This window comes from Heliangelus exortis, chromosome 5 (assembly GCF_036169615.1).
Source record: "Heliangelus exortis chromosome 5, bHelExo1.hap1, whole genome shotgun sequence".
Lineage (NCBI taxonomy): Eukaryota > Metazoa > Chordata > Aves > Apodiformes > Trochilidae > Heliangelus > Heliangelus exortis.
In genome coordinates this window covers 25,067,789-25,088,666 of record NC_092426.1, presented here as the reverse complement: position 1 = coordinate 25,088,666, position 20,878 = coordinate 25,067,789, and the positions used below count along the sequence as shown (strand labels likewise).

Genomic DNA, 20,878 nt, shown 5'->3' with positions numbered 1-20,878 from the left:
CATTCTGGAAAATTAGATATGTGACTTCCAGTAGCCCCAGGCAACTTCAGTCATCACAGCCAACACTTACTTAGAAGATCATCACAAATATTATCGACTTGGCAGATTTACAGGAATAATCTGTGGCAATTTCTCTAGGATATGACACAGTTGGGTTGTAATTACAGTCCCTTTTTTCCACATAGGTTTTATACTAGTTCTGCTTCCTGGTAAAAACAGCATGTGACTGTATTGATCACTGACAAAAAGAGGAGGTGGCACAAGGATGGGAACAAAGATTTTTGTGGGCTGGGGAATGGTGAGATCAGGTTTTGAAGGCACTGCACAGAGTAGCTGTAAAACTGCAACACTGGACACTAGCCAGCACCTCTTTCCAACCCTTTCCTTCCTTACTACAGCAGTTTAAAGTTTTTTTAAATTAAAGTTGCCTCCCCTTAAAAGATTTTATAGAATAGAAACTTTTTTTGCTATAAAAAGCCTAAAAACATTCAGTCTTGTATTCTTCCAGTGTTTTGTGCATTGCTGTTTAAGACTGTACCTGATGCATGTTTGCCAGTGACTCAGTCACTGTTTGTACTGCAAACGTGGCAGTTTATAAATTGAGATATCCTTGCAGTTCAACTAAGTTGATTCAGGCTGTATCATGACACTGAGTTAATCCTTTTCTCCAGATGTATCTAATTACATAAATCCTTAGCAAAACACATTGACATTTAGTACTCTCTGTCCTCTGCTGCCATGACTCCCTCTAGTGTCCCCACCTTTCTAAAGGTCAAGAGAGGGAGTTTCCACATGTTAATTGTTTGTTTCTCTTAATAAACACAAACTTTTACATATTTTTAAAATGGATTTTTCCTGTTTATGACAGTTTTCTATAGAAGTATTCCTTGGAAGTGAGGGGGAATCCAAGTGTCAGCTGGGTATCTTGGGCTGGAGTATCATGGGCTCTGGAGCATCTTGCTTTGCTTGTGGTAGAGGAGTGAAAGAACTGTGAAGAGCTGTGCTCTAACTAGCCCTGGCGTGTGAAGGGCCAGGGTGGGGGGTGAGGGAGGACTATCAGCAAATGCAATTTAAGGAGTACTTTGCTATTTTTAATTTACATGGAGATTGATACATTGTAATTGTAGTATGCAGCCAGCTTCTCTTTCAGCTGTACCCATCTGGTGTTAGACTTTATGGAATACAGATTTCAAATGTGTATTGCATCAAAGTTAACTTACAGTTCCCTTCTTCAAACAGTTTGGAAATTGGGGTCAGCCCTGCCCTAACTTTACCTTCTGTCATCTCTGTATTAAAGTAAACCCTCTAAAAGAGGTAAAATAGCTCCAGATTGAGTCCCTAAAGGGTGACAATGCACAAAGGAATAGTTTTTGCTCTTGGCGGAGAGTTCAAAGTGGTTGCTCCCAAACTTAATCAGCAATTCTATAAATGGATTATGCAAGTTCATTTAATTCCCCTGTAAATTACATTAGGCCTGTGCAACAGCTGACAAAGCCAGACCCTTGCGGTTCCCCTCCCATCCCATTCCATCACCTTCTGGTGGCAGTGGCTGGGATGCCACCCGTGCCACGTCTCCCACTTGCAGCAGCAGCTTCTGCCTGGAGAGCTGCCAGAGCTGCCTTCCTGCACCTCTCAGGTGGCCACAAAAAGCCGGGCAGTGACTGCTGCAGTGGGGTGTTCTGTGACAGGCAGAGGGGACAGGACATGCCTTGCAGATATTCCTTATTTCTTCCAGGGAAGCATCAGACCTGGGGAGTGCTCTCAGAATTGGAGAAGGGTTTTTGAACTAAATGAATTTCGTGATGACAAGTAGCACAGTAATTATGTGAACAGGTTGTTGCATTTCAGTTTTCCATATTTTAGATATTAAAAAAATAGCATCTATTAGGGGGATTTAAAGTTTAAAACTAATAGTTTTAGGTATACTAGTGGTTCTGTATTATTCCTTGACACTCTGACAGCTTCAGCAGTATGGAAAACAATGAGCAGAGAGAGGCTGCAGCCTGAAAGGGAAGGCTGAGACTGAGAAAAAAGTTTCATCAAGACAGGGGAGAAAACCAGGATGTAGGATACAAGTCTACAGGCAAATGGTGAATGGTCATGTTAAATTTTTGAATACAGACCATCTGTGGCTACAGAAATTGAAGAACCTTGATGAATTATGCTTTGTAAATTCAGCTGAGAACCATTGCTTCGGTATGCACGTTATTTACATTTTAAAGTTCATTTTCCAAACATAAAGTCAAATACCAAGACACAAATAATAACTCTTCAAATAAAGTTTACAAAGAGCCAAAAAGAACTCTCACAAAAACAAGGCATCTGTGACTGATGTTCTCTGGGTTTAGTAGCCCAAATCAGTTTTGAAGAATAATTTTGTTTCTTTGAAATCACTACCCTTGTGCCTATAAATTTTTATAATGAAAAAAGAGGGGAAAAAAGCATTGTAGCTTATAGTATTTGGGGAAAATATTAAGTAAATAATTAAAATATAACATATTAATATATTAATATATATAATACTTAATATAATAGTATATTTTAATATATTTAAATATGTATTAAAATAATAACAAATAATAAGTAAAATGTTCTCTCCCTGAGTCCTGCTTACTAAAAATTAACTTGAGGCTCTGAAGCAGACAAATTGAACCTGTGCCTACCTACAGAGTTGGCAAACACACATACTAATGCTCAGGTTTTCATATGGTAGTTTTTCCCAGTCAAGTCCTATCTTAACCATGCAGCATGCCTATGAGAGGTCAGCTGCACAATTAGAAACAGTGATTACTTGAAACAAAGTTATAAACTCTACTTTTATGAGCTGTCCTGCAAAAAAAAGCACTTACTAATAAATTTGACCCAAAAAAGTCATGCATGGAAAAGAGTTTTTTTCTTCTTTGATTCATTTGGCATCATCTGTGATGTGTTCTAGTGCTTTACTGTCTGTAAATGAAGCAAGAATTAAGTAGATCCATGAGTCATTCTCTGTTCAGAATCAATACATGCAACTGAGATCTTATTTGTCATACTGTGACAGTTCATCAATTCTTCACCCACAAACTCTTGTCTTACCACTCAGCAAAGCAGACAGACATATTTGCTCATTTGCTCCCAGCCTTTTCCATTTCTCTTTTTTTCCCCTATCTTCTAATGGTTGTTCAATTTTGCATTTCCATGATAACAAAACATTTGCCCTATTGCTCAAAATTGGCGAGATTTATGTCTTTGCAACATGTGTTTCATTCTTTAGACCTGTATTTTAATTTCCTTAAAATGTTGCCCGAATTGTAAACATGAAGGGTTTTGGTGTTCTCTCTGAAAATCACCTGCAGCCTCTGTATAACATGATCTTAGAAGAAAAAGGACCTCAAGCACTAAGGGGTACCCTTGCAGCTTCTCCTGTTTTTAGAGGTGTGTGACTGAACATTCATCATTGCATTCATCTTTCATCAGTTAATTACTGGTGTTTATTGAATATCTCATCAAGTGGTTTGAGTCAAGTTCTCTGAAATCACATATAAGGCACTGACATACTGAAGTCTTTCCCCCCCCCCCCCTCCATATTGGGGCCATCCTATGACAGAATTACTCAAACTCAAAAATTTTGCCCACCAGATCCAGAAGGGCAGGGCTCTGCAGCAGCTTAGGACAGCTATAGGAGACTGAGCTCGTTTGCCTGTGAAACCTGAGGGAGAGGCTTGCCCTCCAAGTCTGCTCTCCTTGCAGTTCTTCTGAAACCTGTCAGTTCCCATTTGTGGCTAAAAGATAAATAAAAGGGCATTTAATATATTCAGCTTTCTATACCAATACACAGTAAGTAAAGATGTTTTGGACATGAGTGTCAGAGGTTCTAGAAGTACTTATGCAAGTGGTTAGCAGATGATCTTCCATGGAGAGAGCACAGACATCAGCTACAAACCTTGAGCCACCAAGTTTGGCTGTACCCCTAGGGGTGTGCTCCTACATCCTTTGCCACTTCTGTAGCACTGGAAGAGGAGAGTAGGAGGTAGTTATGACTTCTTAAGGAAAGAAATAAGATGTCAGACTGGTAACATGAGAATACAGGAAGACTTTCTCACAAGATTTAACTTCCCAACATTGTGAAAAGGGGGGGAGGCTGGCAGGATTCCCTGACAAAACAGTTGACTCTAAGCAGCTGTTTTTCTTTTCAAAGATTTACAATTTGATTTTGCATTTCCTGGTGAGAATAGAGCAGCAGAAACTGAGCAGATTAAAAGTTCTGACCAGGCATGTTGACAGCTTCTCCCTGATGTTTTCTAACAAAGTCAGATACTTCCTGGTGTTGCAGCCCCTTACTATTTCCATCCTCGCTTGTTGGCTATAAAACTAGTTTAAAAAATTTGATTAAATTATTATCTCTATTGGGTTCTCTCTGGTATTCATAATTTCTACCATTGTATTTGGTGACAGCAGTAAAGTAGAAGTTGAGGTAAGTACATAAGCACCCAAGCACTCCTTTTTTTATGAGAGGAATTGCATAATATCTTCCATAATCTTCTAATTACTAGGAATACAAGCTTGAAATTCAGCAGAGCAGAATGAACAGGCCTTGATGATTCATGTCCCACTGACCTTGGCAACTGTAGCAACAGGTTGTTTGCTGTATGCTGAAATCAGGGTGATAAAGTCATCTTGGACTTTATGAAGGTATCTTCTGGACTGGATGGGTTTCAGTCTTGTTTTCACTTCTCCCTTGGAAACCGCAAGAGGAGTTCTCTTTGGGCAACCCGAGTGATTCACTGAGTAATGGAACTGTTATCACAGTGGCATTAAGAAGTGTGCTGGGCCTCCAAATTGGAAACCTTATGTTCAGGGAACTGAACTGCTTCTTTAGAAGTGATTTTTGTATGGAAAGTCTCTATAATAGTGGGAAAGTATAGAGCTACTAAGATATGGGAAACAGGCCAGAAAATGTTAAGGTTGGGATACGAATTGGTTGCCAGTTCTGTGTAAGAATAAGTATTTTATTTTAGACTCATAGCAGGTCAAGTACAATTGTCCACAGCTTTAATTCTAAATCTCGTAATGAACTGATTGTTTCATGTTGCCTGGAACATGGAAATAGTGACTTTGAATCTAGGAGACCAGTTTCACTACAGTTAAGATTTTGTGCTGGGAACATGATCATGCTGGCAGCATACTTGCTTAAAACCAATTCACAGTAATTCCTCTTTCAAACTGAACTTCTGAAAAATTACACCATTCAGGTGACCTTTTGAATAAAATACTATGAAAATTTTGCCTTTTTCCAGTATTGACTTTTTGCATCAGATGCAGAGGTACCAGGCAAGAGGCTATCCCTATTCTATCTTTTACTTATTTTATTTAAAGATATCTTTGAGCATTTATCCCAAACAAGAGAGGGGGAAGGAAGCAGAGAAGAAAGAAAAAAAGGTCAAAATAAAATGGTCCCCAGAGTCATTCAGACTGTTGCATTTTATTGTGGTGTGAATCTAAATTACAACACATTAGATTAAACTAATATGTATAGATAGTCCAGCATTCATCCATTTACCTGCTCACTTCAATGACTGCCAAGAGGGAAAAAGTGAGTTGTCAGTATTTCTCCAATATTTTTTCTGCCTCTGATGTTTTGATTTTTTTTGAGCTTTTAAGGAGTCAAATTTTGGGGTAAACTAGGTAGTGCTTATACTATGGACTGAAAAAAAAAAAAAGCAGATAGTCACAGAGCAGACCCAGTCAGTCTTAATGGTGCTGATTTACCCTGCTCCTTATTAAGAGCTTTTATCCTGGGCTTGTCTCATGGTAATGTTGCTGTGCAGCTGATAGCATCCGAAGCAATTTACATGATATCCCTGTAACACATTGCAATGTACTGTTTAAATCCATTTATGTATAATGGCCTTAAGTCTCAATAGTTAAAGGAAGTGTCTTTAAAAGACTTGGAGGGTTTTGACATTTTAATTTCTCATTGGTATTTAAGAAAAGCTCTAACTTTCCTTTGAATGGGCATCCCCAAATGTACTTTCAGAAATATGAATGCTGTGGGTTAGGGGTTTCCTTTTTCCCATTCCACTCATTCTCATTTCCCCAAATCATTCATTCTCACAGCCTAGCTAACACAATCAGTAGTATGACACAAAGGTTTAACTTTTAGCTATCTGATAAATTTGGTAAATAAAATACTTCTGAAACTATGGCTCTCTCTTGCATTTGATCACCACTGTTCAGTCCTGGGTGCTCAAGGAGTTGTTATGTGGGTATCTGCATCCTTTCCCATTTTCCACATGGAAATGGACAGAGGAGGAAAAGATACATCAATTTCTCAAGTGTGCTGATATGTATAATCATATGCTGGAAACTGTAATGCTGAGTCCCAAAACCTACTTAAAATAGATATATCCTTTTATGAAATAGGGGTGGATGGTTCTTACTTAGCTTCTGTTGTTCGAGTCATTCTGGTATTCATATTTTCAAATTCTTAAGCTTCTTTCTCTTGACTACAGAAGTAAAAAATTACCAAGTAGACTAAGATTTTCATATAACTAGTTGTTTCCAGGAGGTAGAGCTTTTAAACAAATGCCGAATATCATCCATAATTAGTTTGTAGGAGCTGGCAATATTATTTGTTTGTCAAATTGCTGTATCTTACCTCCTGAGTTGAAGAAAACACTTTAGACATTGTCCAGTCATTGAGTATTGCAGTCTGTTATCAACAAGCTTATATTAAAAGCATTGAAGTATATTAGATCTTGTGGATTGTAGCTGTTGTTGGGGGCTTTCAGACCTTCACTGCCTAGGATCTCCAGGCATAGGTTACTGGTAGTAAAATGGCATCAGTCTGCAGTGTTTCTTACCAGAGTGTGCAGCCATGATCCAAATGAGACAGTTGAACCTCTGACTCATGAAAGTTGCAGTGCAAGGTGTACTGGTGTATACAAAAGTCTCCCAAGTTTATGCTCTTATCAGTAATAAACAGATTCCTTCCCTGGTCCCTTCTTGCTGAAAGCTTTGGTGCATGATCTGCTGGGAGTAGGTGGGCCTGACTGACCACACAGCTGCTCCTCCAATTCAGACTTCTGTGCTTTAATTTGCTTCTGCTGATATATCTCTCTCATGATATATCTCAATATATCTCTGCTATATTGAGGAAGAGCATTTTGTATGTTCCATTTCATATTCAACAACTTTTTATCTTTCTGATCTTCAAAAAAAAAAAATCACCATTCACTTGGGTAGTGTTTGTCAATGTATTTATTTGTGTTAAGAACTGCAGAATTGTTCATATTGGAACAATTGGTTTTGAAGTTATCCTCTTTACCTCTGAATAATAATCTTTTGCTTGTTACATACAGTACTAATGAGAAACATGCACACATGCTACATGTAGTACTCATAGAAAGAAGTAGTAATGAGAAACAGAAGAAAAGTAGTGTGAAAATTGTGTTATAAACGTTTGCTGCATGTTGCAGTCCAGTTCTTCTTTTTTTCAATTGCAAGCAATCAATTTACTGATGAGTTTCCCTGGTTATGGCATCATTCTACAGGGACAATAAGGCTGTTGATCTGTAAGCATAGATAAAGACTTTAAAATAAAGTTCCCATGGAACTGTCAAGTTTACTAAAGCATAGGATGTCACTGCAGGAACATAGGTTTAATGCATCTTCTGTAACACTGTATCCCCAAACTGCTGCAGCACCTTTCTTAGAGAATAAAAGTACCATTTGGGACTTTTTGAACCACAGATTGGAGAGGGGAAAAACACATCACACTAGGTCTGTTATGCTGTGCAGACATCTTCATAGGGCAGTGGTAAGAGCTGGTATCTTAAACTGTCAGTTTCAGTCTTACAAAGCCAATTTCAGTCCTGCACCAAGTTATTTCCTATCAATGGAAAGGATCAGTCAAGCTTATGTTTTCATTTTCATAACACCCCATTGCCACCACTGCCCAGAGATCCTCTCACATTTTGGATTTTCAATATTTAAGTAGAACTTCTGATCCACGCAGTGAAAATCTAAGACTGGCTCAGCTGCATTTAGTTCACAAATGTTTCTTTCTAACAGCTAGCTTTTTGCATTCTTTCTAAAGGGAGAAATACTATGAGAAACTCTCTTATGGCCTTAAGTAGTTGTATACACCTGCTACAGTAATAGTAGAAATACAAAAGTACCAATGTAATGACAAAGACTGGATTTACAGAGAAAGATGGCAGTGTAACTTCAGCTGGGACAATTATGGCATTTCCACTCAGTGGCTGTGATAGGTACAGTTTCACTTCTGAATCCTATACAAAAACAGGTAAAAAAACTTTTTACCCTTTCCTTTTTGTGTCATTTACTTCCTTATGAAAATAAAGATCATGTGCATTTTGTACTTGGTGCAATGATCTGTAACAAATTACTGTTGAAGAAACAGCAGTGCTCGCAGAGAGAATTCAAGGGTGAGAGCAAAGGATAGTACTGATGTGTGGAAATGCATAGGTAATGCTTCGTGTTCATTCAGCATTTACATGTTTATTTTTCTACTCCTGTATGTTCATGGACAGACAGAATCACCCAGCTCACCTTAGTGTGGAGGATTGATACTTATAACTCTTTTTAATACTTTGCATTTGTCCAGATTTTGTTACAAATAGGAGAAGTCTGGATAAAAAAGATGCCATGTAAGATGCCCCATATGTATTGTCAAGATCTTGGTATTCTTTGTTGCAAGAAAGATGAGTAAGAGGGGAGATAAAAGTGTACAATGGTATCAGCTATGTAGAAAAAATATCTCAGAGATAAGATCAGAAAAAGAGAGCTATCTTTGCCCTTTTACATTCTGAATGTCCTCCTTTCTTGAGTAAAGCTCAAATTCATAAAAGGAAACATTTTCCTGCCATAATTAAAATACAAATATTACAGCTCCCAGGGCTGGGCTATAGTTAATTGTGGACTGAACATTTCCCACTTGCTGCTGTATCAAAATGCTGCTTTGGATTTCAAATTCACACTTTCTCTTCATCTTTATGCCTACTTTGTAATTGCTGAGCCAATATCTAAGGATCTACTTGTACTTTTAAACCAACGTTATTTTTTTTTAAGTCGTTGGGAAAGAAAACGGTATTGTAGCTGGTTAACAAAACTTTTGGACTGAGGAACTTGATTGCAGTGATTTACAAAATTCAACTTCTAGAAATGCCATTATGCAACTGAACAGTGTTTGTCCACGTATGTCTTCAGCTGTTGTAAAAGTCAGAAAAAATTGCCTGTTTTTCTCTTTTGCAATTTGTACTATAATACAAAAATAAATACAGCAATTTCCCAACTGTCCATCTCTTCTTTACCCATAATTTCCAGAGTTCTTGGCATTGTTCGTTTAATAACATGCTATGCTAACTATTGTCACTACCCATATTTATTTCTTTTATTCGTGGTTGACCTTTTTTAATCCAAAGATCATTAGGATGATGTCATTACCGTTCAAAAGGAGTGACATTCAAAAAGTGTTAGCAAGAATGGTCACACTGAAAGTCTTGTCAGGCATAACATCTGATAAAGTGTTTGAGATCTTTTAAAAGTGACAATCCATTCTGAAAAGCCAAGACTCCAGAAAGTTCATGTTAGCTCTGCCTGATGATCCTGCTCCTACCTTCCCATCCTTCATGTCATACACACAATTTGAATTCTGTGTTTAAGTTGTGTATGTATCTCTTTGGGCTCTGCATGCATCCTGCCTTGGTTCTATTAACTCTCCTAGGAAATGCTGCTTCACTGTCCATAGAACCACTATTTCCTATGCCTCTTCTGGAATAAGACAGAGAAGGATATGGCTGTTATTAGATTATATATTAGACAATATCTGTTTTGAAACCTTTATGTCTTACATTCCTCTGTGCTGGGAAGGATAGGGATCTATCCCTGTCTTCATGTTGCATGGGAGAAATTAGTAACAGTCTTCCCAAACCTAAAGTTACTTTACATAGGCTTGGTTTGTATTTTGCTGTTCTCTGAGCTGATCAGTAGAAGAAAAAGCAGGGGTGGCTCTGAAAGCTTGTTAGAAATTGGAAATTTTACCTGCAGTTGATAATATAGCAGAATGCAACGTCAGAGCCTAGTTACAAACATATTACTTATAAACTGTTGCAAAGATGCATCTTCACTTGAAATTTAGTATTGTAATTAAAGATATCTCTGTTACTGGCCAGGGTACTATGAATAGAGGAAAATATAAATTATTATTATAAGTTATTGCTTCTCTACCTAACCTGACCGTTTACATTTACTCTGCTTTACTCTCCCTGCTACCCAGGGTTCAAGAGGGTTCATTAGCTCGGACACAGTCCCTAGAATATCCAAGTAGTCAATTGTGACCTGGAAGTAAAGTGTCTACATGCACACATAGCTACACTTGAGCCAAGTCCTCCAATCGGTGCAAACCCTGGACTGTGCAGGGCCACCAGGTCTCTTAATACACAGTTTTGAATCTGGCAGGAAAAGCAGCCTCAGGATGGCTCTGAATACAAGCATGCCCTTTAAGCAGAAGAGCTGCATTTAGACAACACATCCTCTGAGCAAACTGAGGCTACTTTACCATCCTCAGTCTAAATTAAGTCAACTCAGGAATCTTTGCTTCTGTGGTTTAGTTTTCCTGCTCAGTCAGTAATCTGCCTTTGATTAATACAGTTGACTGAAGTCAGGAGCAAAACTGGAATCTAAAAATGAACTGCATATTTTAATGAATTGTGAAATGAATTAATTTAATGGATTGTGAAAACATATCTCTAGTGAATATATCAAGAGAAGATAAGTCAATTCTAGGTAAGAAGTCAATGTAGTTGGGTTAAAACATGATAAACATTGTGTGATTTCTATCGTTGATGTGTTAAGTGCTGTTGTTGGTCGAGTTTTGCGTGATGATGTGTGTGTTGCATCAATCTAGACTGTCCTGCACAGGAAACAGGATATAAGTATTCTCAACAGCATTGTTGCTGCAATATTGCAGAGATCCCCAGTGTCATGAGGGGTAATTCCCAAGAGTCAGCTGCTGGCTGTATCAAACATAAACCAGGCTGATTAAGCTGAGTGACTGTTACTCATCCATTACTGCTTTCCCTTCTAAGTAGCTACCCCCTTGCTAGTCAGGCGCAGGTAATCTGTTGAGGGGTCAAGAAATGTGTATGCTGCCCCTTCATTTGAGTAAAGAGGACTTTGAGACTAATTTACACTGTACCAGCAGTAATAATGTAGAGGAGATAAGAAGCAGCTTCCATTGTGTTTAGTGCTGTGATAATGGTATTGAATTGCCAGGCTCAGTGAGAAATTCCAGTCTGTCTTGAAAGCAGCACCCTTGCCTCCCCTGGGTCACTGGGCATGCTGTGGGAAAAACTCTGGCTTCCCACTGAGTCACCCCTGTGTGTGGTACTTAAAAAACACAATTTTTTTGAGTTTCTTTGTCTCCAGTATGTAAAAAGGGAACTAAAAATGATGAAACTGTATCAAATAATTGTAGTGATGGTGGAAATTCATTGTTTGCTAACCTTTGGAGAGAATGCTGATGCTCAGCCCCACCTGGTAGTGTATTTTATGGCAGCTCTGTACCTGGGGTCAGTGTTGGGGTTTCCTCTGCAGTTTCACAGCTACAATGTTTGGTGGGAGGCAGCACTAACAACAGGTGAAAATAACAATAATGGAGCTGTTTGATGTTGTTATTAGCAGATTGTAGGTGTTTTTTGCTTTTAAATGGCAGTAAGTGAAACCAAACATTTAGAAAACGGCAAACCCGATCTATTAACAAATCTGATTTAATTTTTTTTTTCTGGCTGATTCCTTCTTCATCCTATACCCATATACAGGTAAGCCACTTTTTGCTGAATCACTGAATGGTGTTCCTCCCAGCAGAAGTGCTCAGGGGTTTCCCATCTGACAAGTGGGAAACCACCGGGAGCACCCGAGGAGCCAGGCTGTCCTCAGCAAACCAACCTTTGAAACTGGGTCAGAACAGGTGACTGGCAAGAAGGAACTAGGAAACCTGTATCCTGCTCTGCTGGTAGTTTCTTGTATGAGGTGGAGTAATTAAGCTGTCTTCCTTGTGCTCCATTATGCACTCGTGTAAAATGGAGATGTAATCAAGCATTTACTGTGTAAGGCTTTTGTGAAAGTTAAAGAATGACAACTGATCTTGCAGTGTGACAAGGAATCCCTGCTATCCCATCTTAATTCCTGTTTGGTTTTTTGTTTGTTTTTTATTATTCCCAGTAAATTGTGCAGAATTGTGAATGTGGAACAGTACAAAACCATTTTCAGGAATTTGTATAGAAAAGTTTCCTTCTGATGGGAAACTGTTAATATTTGTTCTTACCCAAGAAGGGGTTCTTTTGAGGTATAACTTGCTGATTTTTGAAGTGTAAAACTGGCAGTTACAGCATCTTTATGTACTTTGTTTCATATTGGCAAGGCTCAGGCTTTTCACACGACGTGAGGAGCTCAACATCAGAGTGATCCATGGGAGTATGAATTTTGTGTCCCACTGCTGTGTCTCAACACCTCTCTTCATTCTGTCTCCTCCAATCCAGAAGTTCATGCCCTAGTGTGTGAGTGCAATTGTGATTGTGCCATGATCTGGTTGAAAACACGGCCTAACTAATAGATTTTATCAGTACATGGGGAATGAAAAATAAAAAAACAAAGGTGCGTTGTGGTATGAGGGCAGGAGCTTGATGGTGAAGGGGAAATTCCGTAAAATGGTATTGCTGCAGAAACAAAAAAGAACTTTTTTATGTGTGGGGCAGTAGCTCATATCTCTGGGACTGTCTCAAGAAAAGATAAATGCATACACTCAGCCAAAGTATTATACAAGTGTGCTAGTTTTTCACTGAATCACAGATTAGCATGCAGAAGTCAGAGTTAGAATGTGCACAGCAGCTATATACATCCATTTAACTTTGCATTATTTTTAATAATTTTTTTTAAATAGGGAAATTATTAGCAGTGTCTGTAGAAGAATCACATGGGGAGATAGCTGATACATTTGTGAACAGCTGGTCTTGACTCTTCCATAGATCTGTGTATAGTTTTGTACTACTTTGTGCCTTCACCCTGGCTCCATCAAGTGCTGTGAACACAAAAGTGTTTGCATTGTAAGTGACATGTTAGGCTTTAGGAGAAACTTGAGAAAGATCTAATTAAACAAAGACTGAGACAGAGCAATCATTTCAATGTAACTGATAAATGATGGAAGGAATTGCATTCAGAACATACTCAGGAGGTGCTAATGATAGTGAGTTTCTTGGAAAAAGATTTAGCGATCTTCACAAAGTGTCTGTGCAGTTCAGAAAGAAACATGGATTCTGATTCACCGTGTCAGAAGAAAAGAAAACAAGACTGAATGCAATAGTATTTATCTATATAATCCAATAATACTTCCAGTGCCTTGTTGTGTGACCAGTGATTTGGTGCAGAACAGCAGAGATGCTCAGCTTCTTCTTGCACTACCTCAGCCACATCTTCCCTCGCCAACTGAAGCAGCCATCCTACCCGTGCTTATTCCCCTTCTGTGCAAAACAGCATCTTACAATTCCTGTTCTCAGAGAAAATGTGTTTCTATATTCTCTGCTGTCCAAATTGGAAAGATACTAATATTCATAAAAGGTCATTCTTTCACAAATCTTGTAATCCTCGGTCTCAGGAAAATTAGTAACATGGGGAATATATTTGTAGTATACATTTTAATATTTTATGCAGATTGCCTTTTGAACAGATTATCCTACTGAGCTTCTGACGAATGCTGCCTAAATAGTGTGGAAACATACAACGGGTGCATCTGCATATTTGCATTGTATAGTGGCAGATAACTGATTTTTAGATAACTTTTGGGAATACTAGATTAATAAAATATTTGCATCTTTTTAAGCGAGAGATCACTGCTGCTGTTTTTTTTGTTAACAGTATTATGTTGTTTCCTCTATGACTAAACCAAGTGTTACTGTGTGTCTCACATCTTCCTTTCTTGAGAAGCAGCCAGGTGTGGGAGTAGCACACTTAGGAAACCCCCCACATAAGCTGTGTGGCTCCCTGTAGACCACTCCTGGTAAGCACACAAGCCTAAAGTGAGATTAAACTCTCTTTACTGAAGTTGCATCAGGCAAGGGAGTGTGCAGAACAAAATCATTATTATCTTTTGAAAGCAAAAATAATTTCTCTTTCCTGAGTTTCATTGTGTAAGTAAAGTTAATCTTTGTGGTAAGTAGACAAGTGACAGTGTGTTGTATATGTGCAGAAATTTCTGATTTTTTTTAATGGTTATTTCCATTAATTTTATTATGATTTAAGCCTGGTTTGAGTTTTTCCATTGCAAAACTGTAGGTAATTTGCATCAACTCCTCAGTTTGTTCCCCGAAGTGCTTCATACCAGTGAAACTTGTATGCTAATAATATGTAGGAGAAAAAAGTCTAATAATATGTAGGAGAAAAAAGTTCTACCTGTTATGATTAACAGAAAGTGACACCAGTTATAACCTTCAGAAAGAAAGACTTAGAAAGCTGAATCCAAGCCAGTTAAGTTTTTGTAAAATTGGGAAAAGCCCCAGTTGACCAAAATGTTGGAAATCCAGCTGCCTTTATGTTCCTTTATTTTACTGGGGGCGAACTCCAGCAGTTGAACAACTGGCAGTCATGTGCAGTACCACCAGTGCAGCTATGTTCCTGAGACTCTTGGACTCAGAGTTTGCTTTAAGAAGTTGTTTCTTCTGTTGTCCCATCAGAGTGCTCTTGCTGTCAAGTTTTGTATTTTAGACTCAGTTCCTGGAGTGTTTTCTGAAAAATTTTTGACCCTCTTTTTTTACTACACGACTTTCTGCTAACCCTTCCTGTAATGAAGCAAAACATAAGGCAAGAAGAGAAAAGTGTTTTAATTTGGAATTTTTAAGAGTTTATTAATTTACTCATGGTTGATATTTCTTCATTATTGACTTATCTGCATGAAAACATGTATGAATGCAGTAGGTACATTCCTAACTTTTACTAAGCTTAATTAACTCAGCTTAACAAACAATTATTTGGTATTTGTATATAGATACTTGCAGGATTTGGCCAAGTATGAGACCAAAAAATGAAAGTAGCTGTAAACAAATAGTGTTGTTAAGCCATTTTTTTGCACTCAGACATTCCAAAAAGGGAAGTCAGTGTTGAAAAACTAAACTTCAGGTTTTAAATTTTTAATAAACTTATAATTTAGTAACAAATTATGTCACATAGATAAGATGATATGTGATTACTTAATATAGTTACTTTGAAAACCTTTCAGTAACATAAAACCAGTTGCTTTTGTTTTTATCTTTCAATTCTGTGTTCCAGCAAAAATTCTGAAACATATCTTCAAAGATTCAGGGCCTGCAGTGGAGAGAATGGCATTTTTATTTTTACCTTCTGTTTTATAAGCAGAAATTACTGCATTTGGCCATTTCCTGCCCACAGTATGACCTGTTTGTTTTAACCAGGGAAAAGCAGATTGTATGCACGTCCAGCATGATTGGGAAGCAGAAAGTCAGTTCCAATACGTACTGTTAGGCCCTTGTGCTTATCATTAGCTTATCATTATCATTGCAGGCAGATCAAGCTAAATGCATTCCAAGAAGAGTTAGAAGAAAATTCTTTTTAGTCCCTTAAACAAAAATAATGATCCCAAATAATTATAAGGATCATAAATAGGATGGAAATGAGGGGGGAAATCAAGAGAAGGAACCAGGCAATTGAAGGTATAGAAGAGGGAAGTAGCTAGAAAAACAGGAAGAGGAGTAAGTGAAAAATGAAGAGGTTGTATATTGACAGTGGCAGCAAATCCAGGTAAAATTAGGAAACACTTTTCCTTCGAGGTTGAGCATACTGTCCTCAGCCATCACAGGCAATGCCTCAGTCTCAGGAAATGTCTCCTCTCTCTTTCTGGGCAGAATTGAAATGCCATTGCTCTGTGAGCTCTCCAGGGCTGTAACCTGCGTGCTGAAAGGCAGAACCTTTGCCCTCCATGAACTCTGGGGGAAGCGGGGAAGGAAAGCCACGGGCACCAACTCCTGTCCTGTGAAGCTTTTATTGCTGAACAAGCGTAGCCCTAAGAGGCTGGTGTGAAGTCCCACGGAAGAGAAGCTGGTGTAGCAGTGAATTTGCCACCTCAGGATGTTAGTTTATAAGTGGGAGGCTAGTCTGGATGTGGCTTTCATAAACCCTCAATCCTGAGGTTAAAGATTTCCTTTTGCTGCTGTTCGCTTCTTCCTCACGGGGCAGCCCGGATCACATCCAGTTCTCTCATTTCAGCAGTAGATGGGGCTGGAAAAGCAGTATGCTTTAGACCAACTAGGGTTTCAGTGCTGAATCGTGTCCAAAAGTAGGTACTACTTAAATCCCACTGTAATTCAGTTCCCTCAGCTGATGCTAAATTTATGAAATCTGCATACAACTCTTCCTGAGTTCATTTGTGTCATTCAAGCTGCAGGAGCTGGGAGAGATTTCTAATAGCAGTGTATTTTCTGTGTGTTTAAGAGCAGCTTCCTGCAATGAGTTGTTTTGGTGGGGTTTTTTTTTTTTTGTTTGCCATTAGGGAGGTAAACTAGTTATCTGCTGAATTCATATTGCAGTTGAGAACAGTAGGAAATGAGGGTACACTGCAAGTCCCACTAGCTAAGAAAATCTTTGGGTTTGCTTTATTGTCTGCAGCTATTTGATGCTGTCAACTACCTGGCAAAAGGGAATACCCGAGTGCTTGTGCTGGGCCGCAAACACATGCTGTCCAACTCTTCAAATTGGAGAAGAGAGATTATGAAGGAGATGCAGAATAAGGCAGACTTCTTCTTCGCTGAAAATATGTAAGTTTAAGAAAATATCTAAAAGTAATGGGCATCAACAGCTGATTTTTGTGCATTTTAAATCAGTAGGAACAGGTGTGATTTCTAGAACCATTGCTAGTATCTCCATCTCTGTGTGTATGAAAAACATATCCCTTGCTATACTTTCTTCAAAAAAATGCATATTAGAAGTTGCATTATAAAGAATTTAATCACTTAGAATCATGTTGATATTTGTATGGTTTATTAGAATTTGTAGCTGTTAAAACCACTGCCAAGACCACAGTAATCTTACAGAGCATCTGATAGCATCAGTGTACAATTGTGGTGTGCTGTGTTATCCCTGCCTGGCTAACACAGTTCATGCCCAGCCAGCATTGCTTGGTAGCCCAGCTTGGTAGCAGTGTGGAGAGTCTGGAGCACTGGCAGGACAATATTTCTGTGAGTGGAAATAGACACTCTGCCTCTCTAATTTAAGAACTGCAGCCCTCTTGCTCTTGCCCAGTTAAGCCTATCCTTGTGTCTAAAATAGGTATTTGCCTCTGCCTTAGTGTCCCCTCTTCTGAGCCTTCTTTTGTCATATAATGAGTGTTTTTATTCAGTTCCAGCTCTCCCTATTCTCCATCTGAGTTGGGCACTGTTAATCCTTTGCCTGTCTCTTCCATTTCCTCTGTGATCCCAGTTCCCAGAGCTTCAGACCAAGTTCCTTGTCCCAACAGCCAGTCCCAAGTCTCTTCTGTCTGACTCCTTTCTGATCTGTATTCCCTCATCCCCTCCCCAGTCCTGCCTTTTGTTTTCTTTGCTGTTGAATCCTGTTCCTTGTTTTCCTGCTATCTGAGCACCAGCAAAGGGGACTCGGTTTCCTCAGGCCAGAAATCTTTGCTAATCTCATGTCTTGTCACTTACTATTACAGCAATCAAAAAGTGTTTTCAAGTGAAGTTCTGCTCAGCTTGTCCAAGTATGGGTTATCTCATGCCCACTATAAGTGTATTTTTAGATATTTTCCCCTAAATTTGCCTTTGTTTTATAGTGGTTAATATTGAGTATATTTTCCAAATAATCATAGGACCTTTTGAAAGGTCTTTGAAACTTTACCCATGTAAAGACAAAGATTCATAGATTTGTACTGTTGACTACATTACACTTTATTGTCAGCTGTGGTGATTGTTTACCAACAAAGTTTTTGGGGTACCCTTACAGGTTTTAGCAGTTCTGTTCCACATGGCACTATTATGTGGCAAGAGATTGTATTGTTGTATTACCAGATTGTGGTAGGAGGGAAGAATGCTTTGTAGCATGCAAATAAATTTTATTGCACTCTAACTTTAGGTATCCTGTGGTAAGCAGAGGTTCTTTATTTTACCAGGGAACTAGACTAGTGACTAGGGAGTTTTCAGGGTTGCTGATGAATAAATCTCAGATCAGCATTTGACTCATTTCCTGATGTCTGTCTTTTCCATGGGTTTTCCTAAGCTCTGAAGACGATGCCTTCTTGTTATACGCCACTCTTCAATCAGGCAAACATTGCAAGTTTGTTACTAGAGACTTCCTCCGGGATCACAAGGCTTGTCTTACCGACAGCCTGACACGTCACCTCTTCCGTAAGTGGCAGCGTGGACACCAAATCGTGTTTTCCCCTTCTGAAGGAGGAAAGCCTATGAAATTTTTGGTAAGTTTGCTGCTGCAGTCAGAAAGCACACAGAGCCTATTCTTTAAAGATACACAATTTCAAATTCTGGAAGCAAAAAGTTTCCTGTTGGAGTCTAGGAAATGGATTTGTGCCGATGGGCTCAAAACTCCCATGCTTACTGAAAATTCACTGGACTCACAAAGCATGCCACAAACATGAAAACTTTGAAAAAGTCAAGAAGTGCTGCCTAAATTTTTAAAATTATATACAAATCTTTCCACGGCTTTAAAATGTAAGTCCCAATATTTTCATTCATTTTAAACCTTTGAAATACATTATTCTTCCTTGTAGTGCTCTTATAAAAAAATTATGCTCCTAATTTTACAATACAATTTCTTTCATCTTTATTTCAAAGAAGCAGGAAAATACAGGTATTTCAGTAATCACTGTAATATTAGCCTAACACATGTATAAAGTTTCATAAAGGAAAACCCAGAATAGTCAGGTTTATAGTCAGTATTCAGTGCAGAAATTACAGTCTTCCAAACATAGCATCATCTTATAGCAGAATACTGTGCTGCTATTGTCTGGGAGACATGTATGCTTGTGAGCCATGAAAAGTAGCTCAACAGGACTGCAGCCACTTTAAGATTTTTCTGTGGAAGAATTCATCACATTACATTCCATATGATGCATTTTTTTGTGATCTGGTCTGTCTGCATCATTGCTGCCTACTGAAAGCAGTACTGTACCTATGCAGATTCATCTTCTTGCTGCTCTGGATAAAATTGTAAAATAATACTCATTACAAACAGACCATAATGATGCAGGCTTGTAAGAACAGGAACCTTTCATTCAGTGTTGCCATATGGATATTTCTTTTTGTGGAACTAAATACTGAATGTGGGCTTACCTGAGTAACTTTACTCAGCTTTAGCTCGATCTTGTTTCCTTCTTTTGCACAAAAGGGGTAGTAATTTTTAGATCTTAATTCCCATAAAAGTGATTTGGATGACTGATTTTCATAGTCATAGCTGTCTTCTAGGCTATTCTGGAAATCATCATAGGAAAATAGACTTCCAAGACTATAAACAGAGTGATAGTATGTCCTGAGATCCATTATTTGCCAAACAATAATGCTTCTTTTGTATTTGTGTTGTGTTATGTATGTTGAATTAGTATACCCGTAACACAATAGACCTGAAAAATAGTTTGTTATATTTGTTCAACTAGACCCTCCTCCAGTATTAAAATTTAGAATTCCTTTTATGTAAGGAAATAAATGAGAGTTGTTAGAGATGAACCTATGGAAATTTCTAAGGTAAATGTTGGAAGCTATAACTACCTATAACTGCTATTTTAGTAATATATTGTGTAAAGCTGAAAAAATGTTTTTATCTGTCTTGACCCAACAGCCTGCTTTCCGTTATGACTGTGTGGTACAAACTACAGGTGATACTTGGCATATCCCCTATAAAGACATCTTTGAGGAAAAATATTCATATCAAGTGCCAAGAAAATGGCTCTGCATTCAACGGAAATGATGAAGATTGCACAAGCTGAAGCTGCTTTGTTTCGGTTTTTGGTTTGTTTTTTTTTTTAATCAATGTTGCTGAACTAATAGAATTCAGTGGTACAATCATGGGATTAATGTGTGAGACCTGTAACTAAAGAAAATTCAGTAACTGTGTTTTATCAAAATCATTCCTGCAGTAAATCTGTTAACATCTATGGTGGTCCACCAGGGATGAATTAGGTCCATTGTTACAGGCATTTTCCTTGGCCTCTCAATGTGATTTGAATTAAAACTTGGTTTTCCCTCTTGGAGTTTCAGGTTGTGGGTTTGTTTTTTGTGGGCTTGTTTTTGTTTGGTTGTTTGGTTGGGTTTTTTTTTCCTGGTTTTCCATCTACACTGAAATTTATAAACTCTCAAAGAAATTAAGCAGGACTTTCAAAGTCCCTACAAAATGGGCAGGGCTGGCTGTGCAAAACATGAAAATGCCACATTAATCACAGATGAAAGATTATATTTTTCATTTGTCACATTTGCTTTACTCACTGAAAAAATCCTCCATACAGATCTTTTTTATATAGTATTTGCCTGAGCTTTTGCAGTGTCGTATGTGCAACAAGCTCCCACGGGACTCTTAGCATTCAAGCATGTTCCCTGCTGGAGGGCTATTCTAACACTTTTTCTACTCCTGGTTTGTAAACCAGCAGTCATGTTTCAGTCATGTTCTTCAGGTACTGTGCAGAAAGTGTATAGGAGCTGGATACCTTTTAAAGTAATCTAGAACCATTCATCACAGACCCCTTTTCTGGTGGAATGTGCCCAGGTCCCACATACCATCTGCTTTCTGGAGTCTGACAGGGACAGCAGAGAGACTGGATCTTCTCTTGCTCCTCAAACCAATTTACTTGTAATTTGTCAAAAGATTGTTTTTA

At 38.3% G+C, this 20,878-nt stretch overlaps 1 protein-coding gene across 3 annotated transcripts in view; it reads left to right on the top strand.

The window, feature by feature from the left end:
• The window catches only part of PRORP (protein only RNase P catalytic subunit), a 44,711-nt gene extending 24,451 nt beyond the window's left edge, over window positions 1-20,260 (top strand). For 2 of the 3 annotated variants that reach the window (XM_071746130.1, XM_071746131.1), the window contains exons 6-8: window positions 16,675-16,823; window positions 18,277-18,472; window positions 19,849-20,260. In XM_071746130.1, the coding sequence (XP_071602231.1) occupies window positions 16,675-16,823; window positions 18,277-18,472; window positions 19,849-19,977 (474 nt within the window). In that variant the 3' untranslated portion in view covers window positions 19,978-20,260. The remainder of the gene's footprint in view (window positions 1-16,674; window positions 16,824-18,276; window positions 18,473-19,848) is intronic. The other variant, XM_071746132.1, reaches the window with a different exon arrangement.
• The last annotated feature ends 618 nt before the right edge of the window (window positions 20,261-20,878 follow it).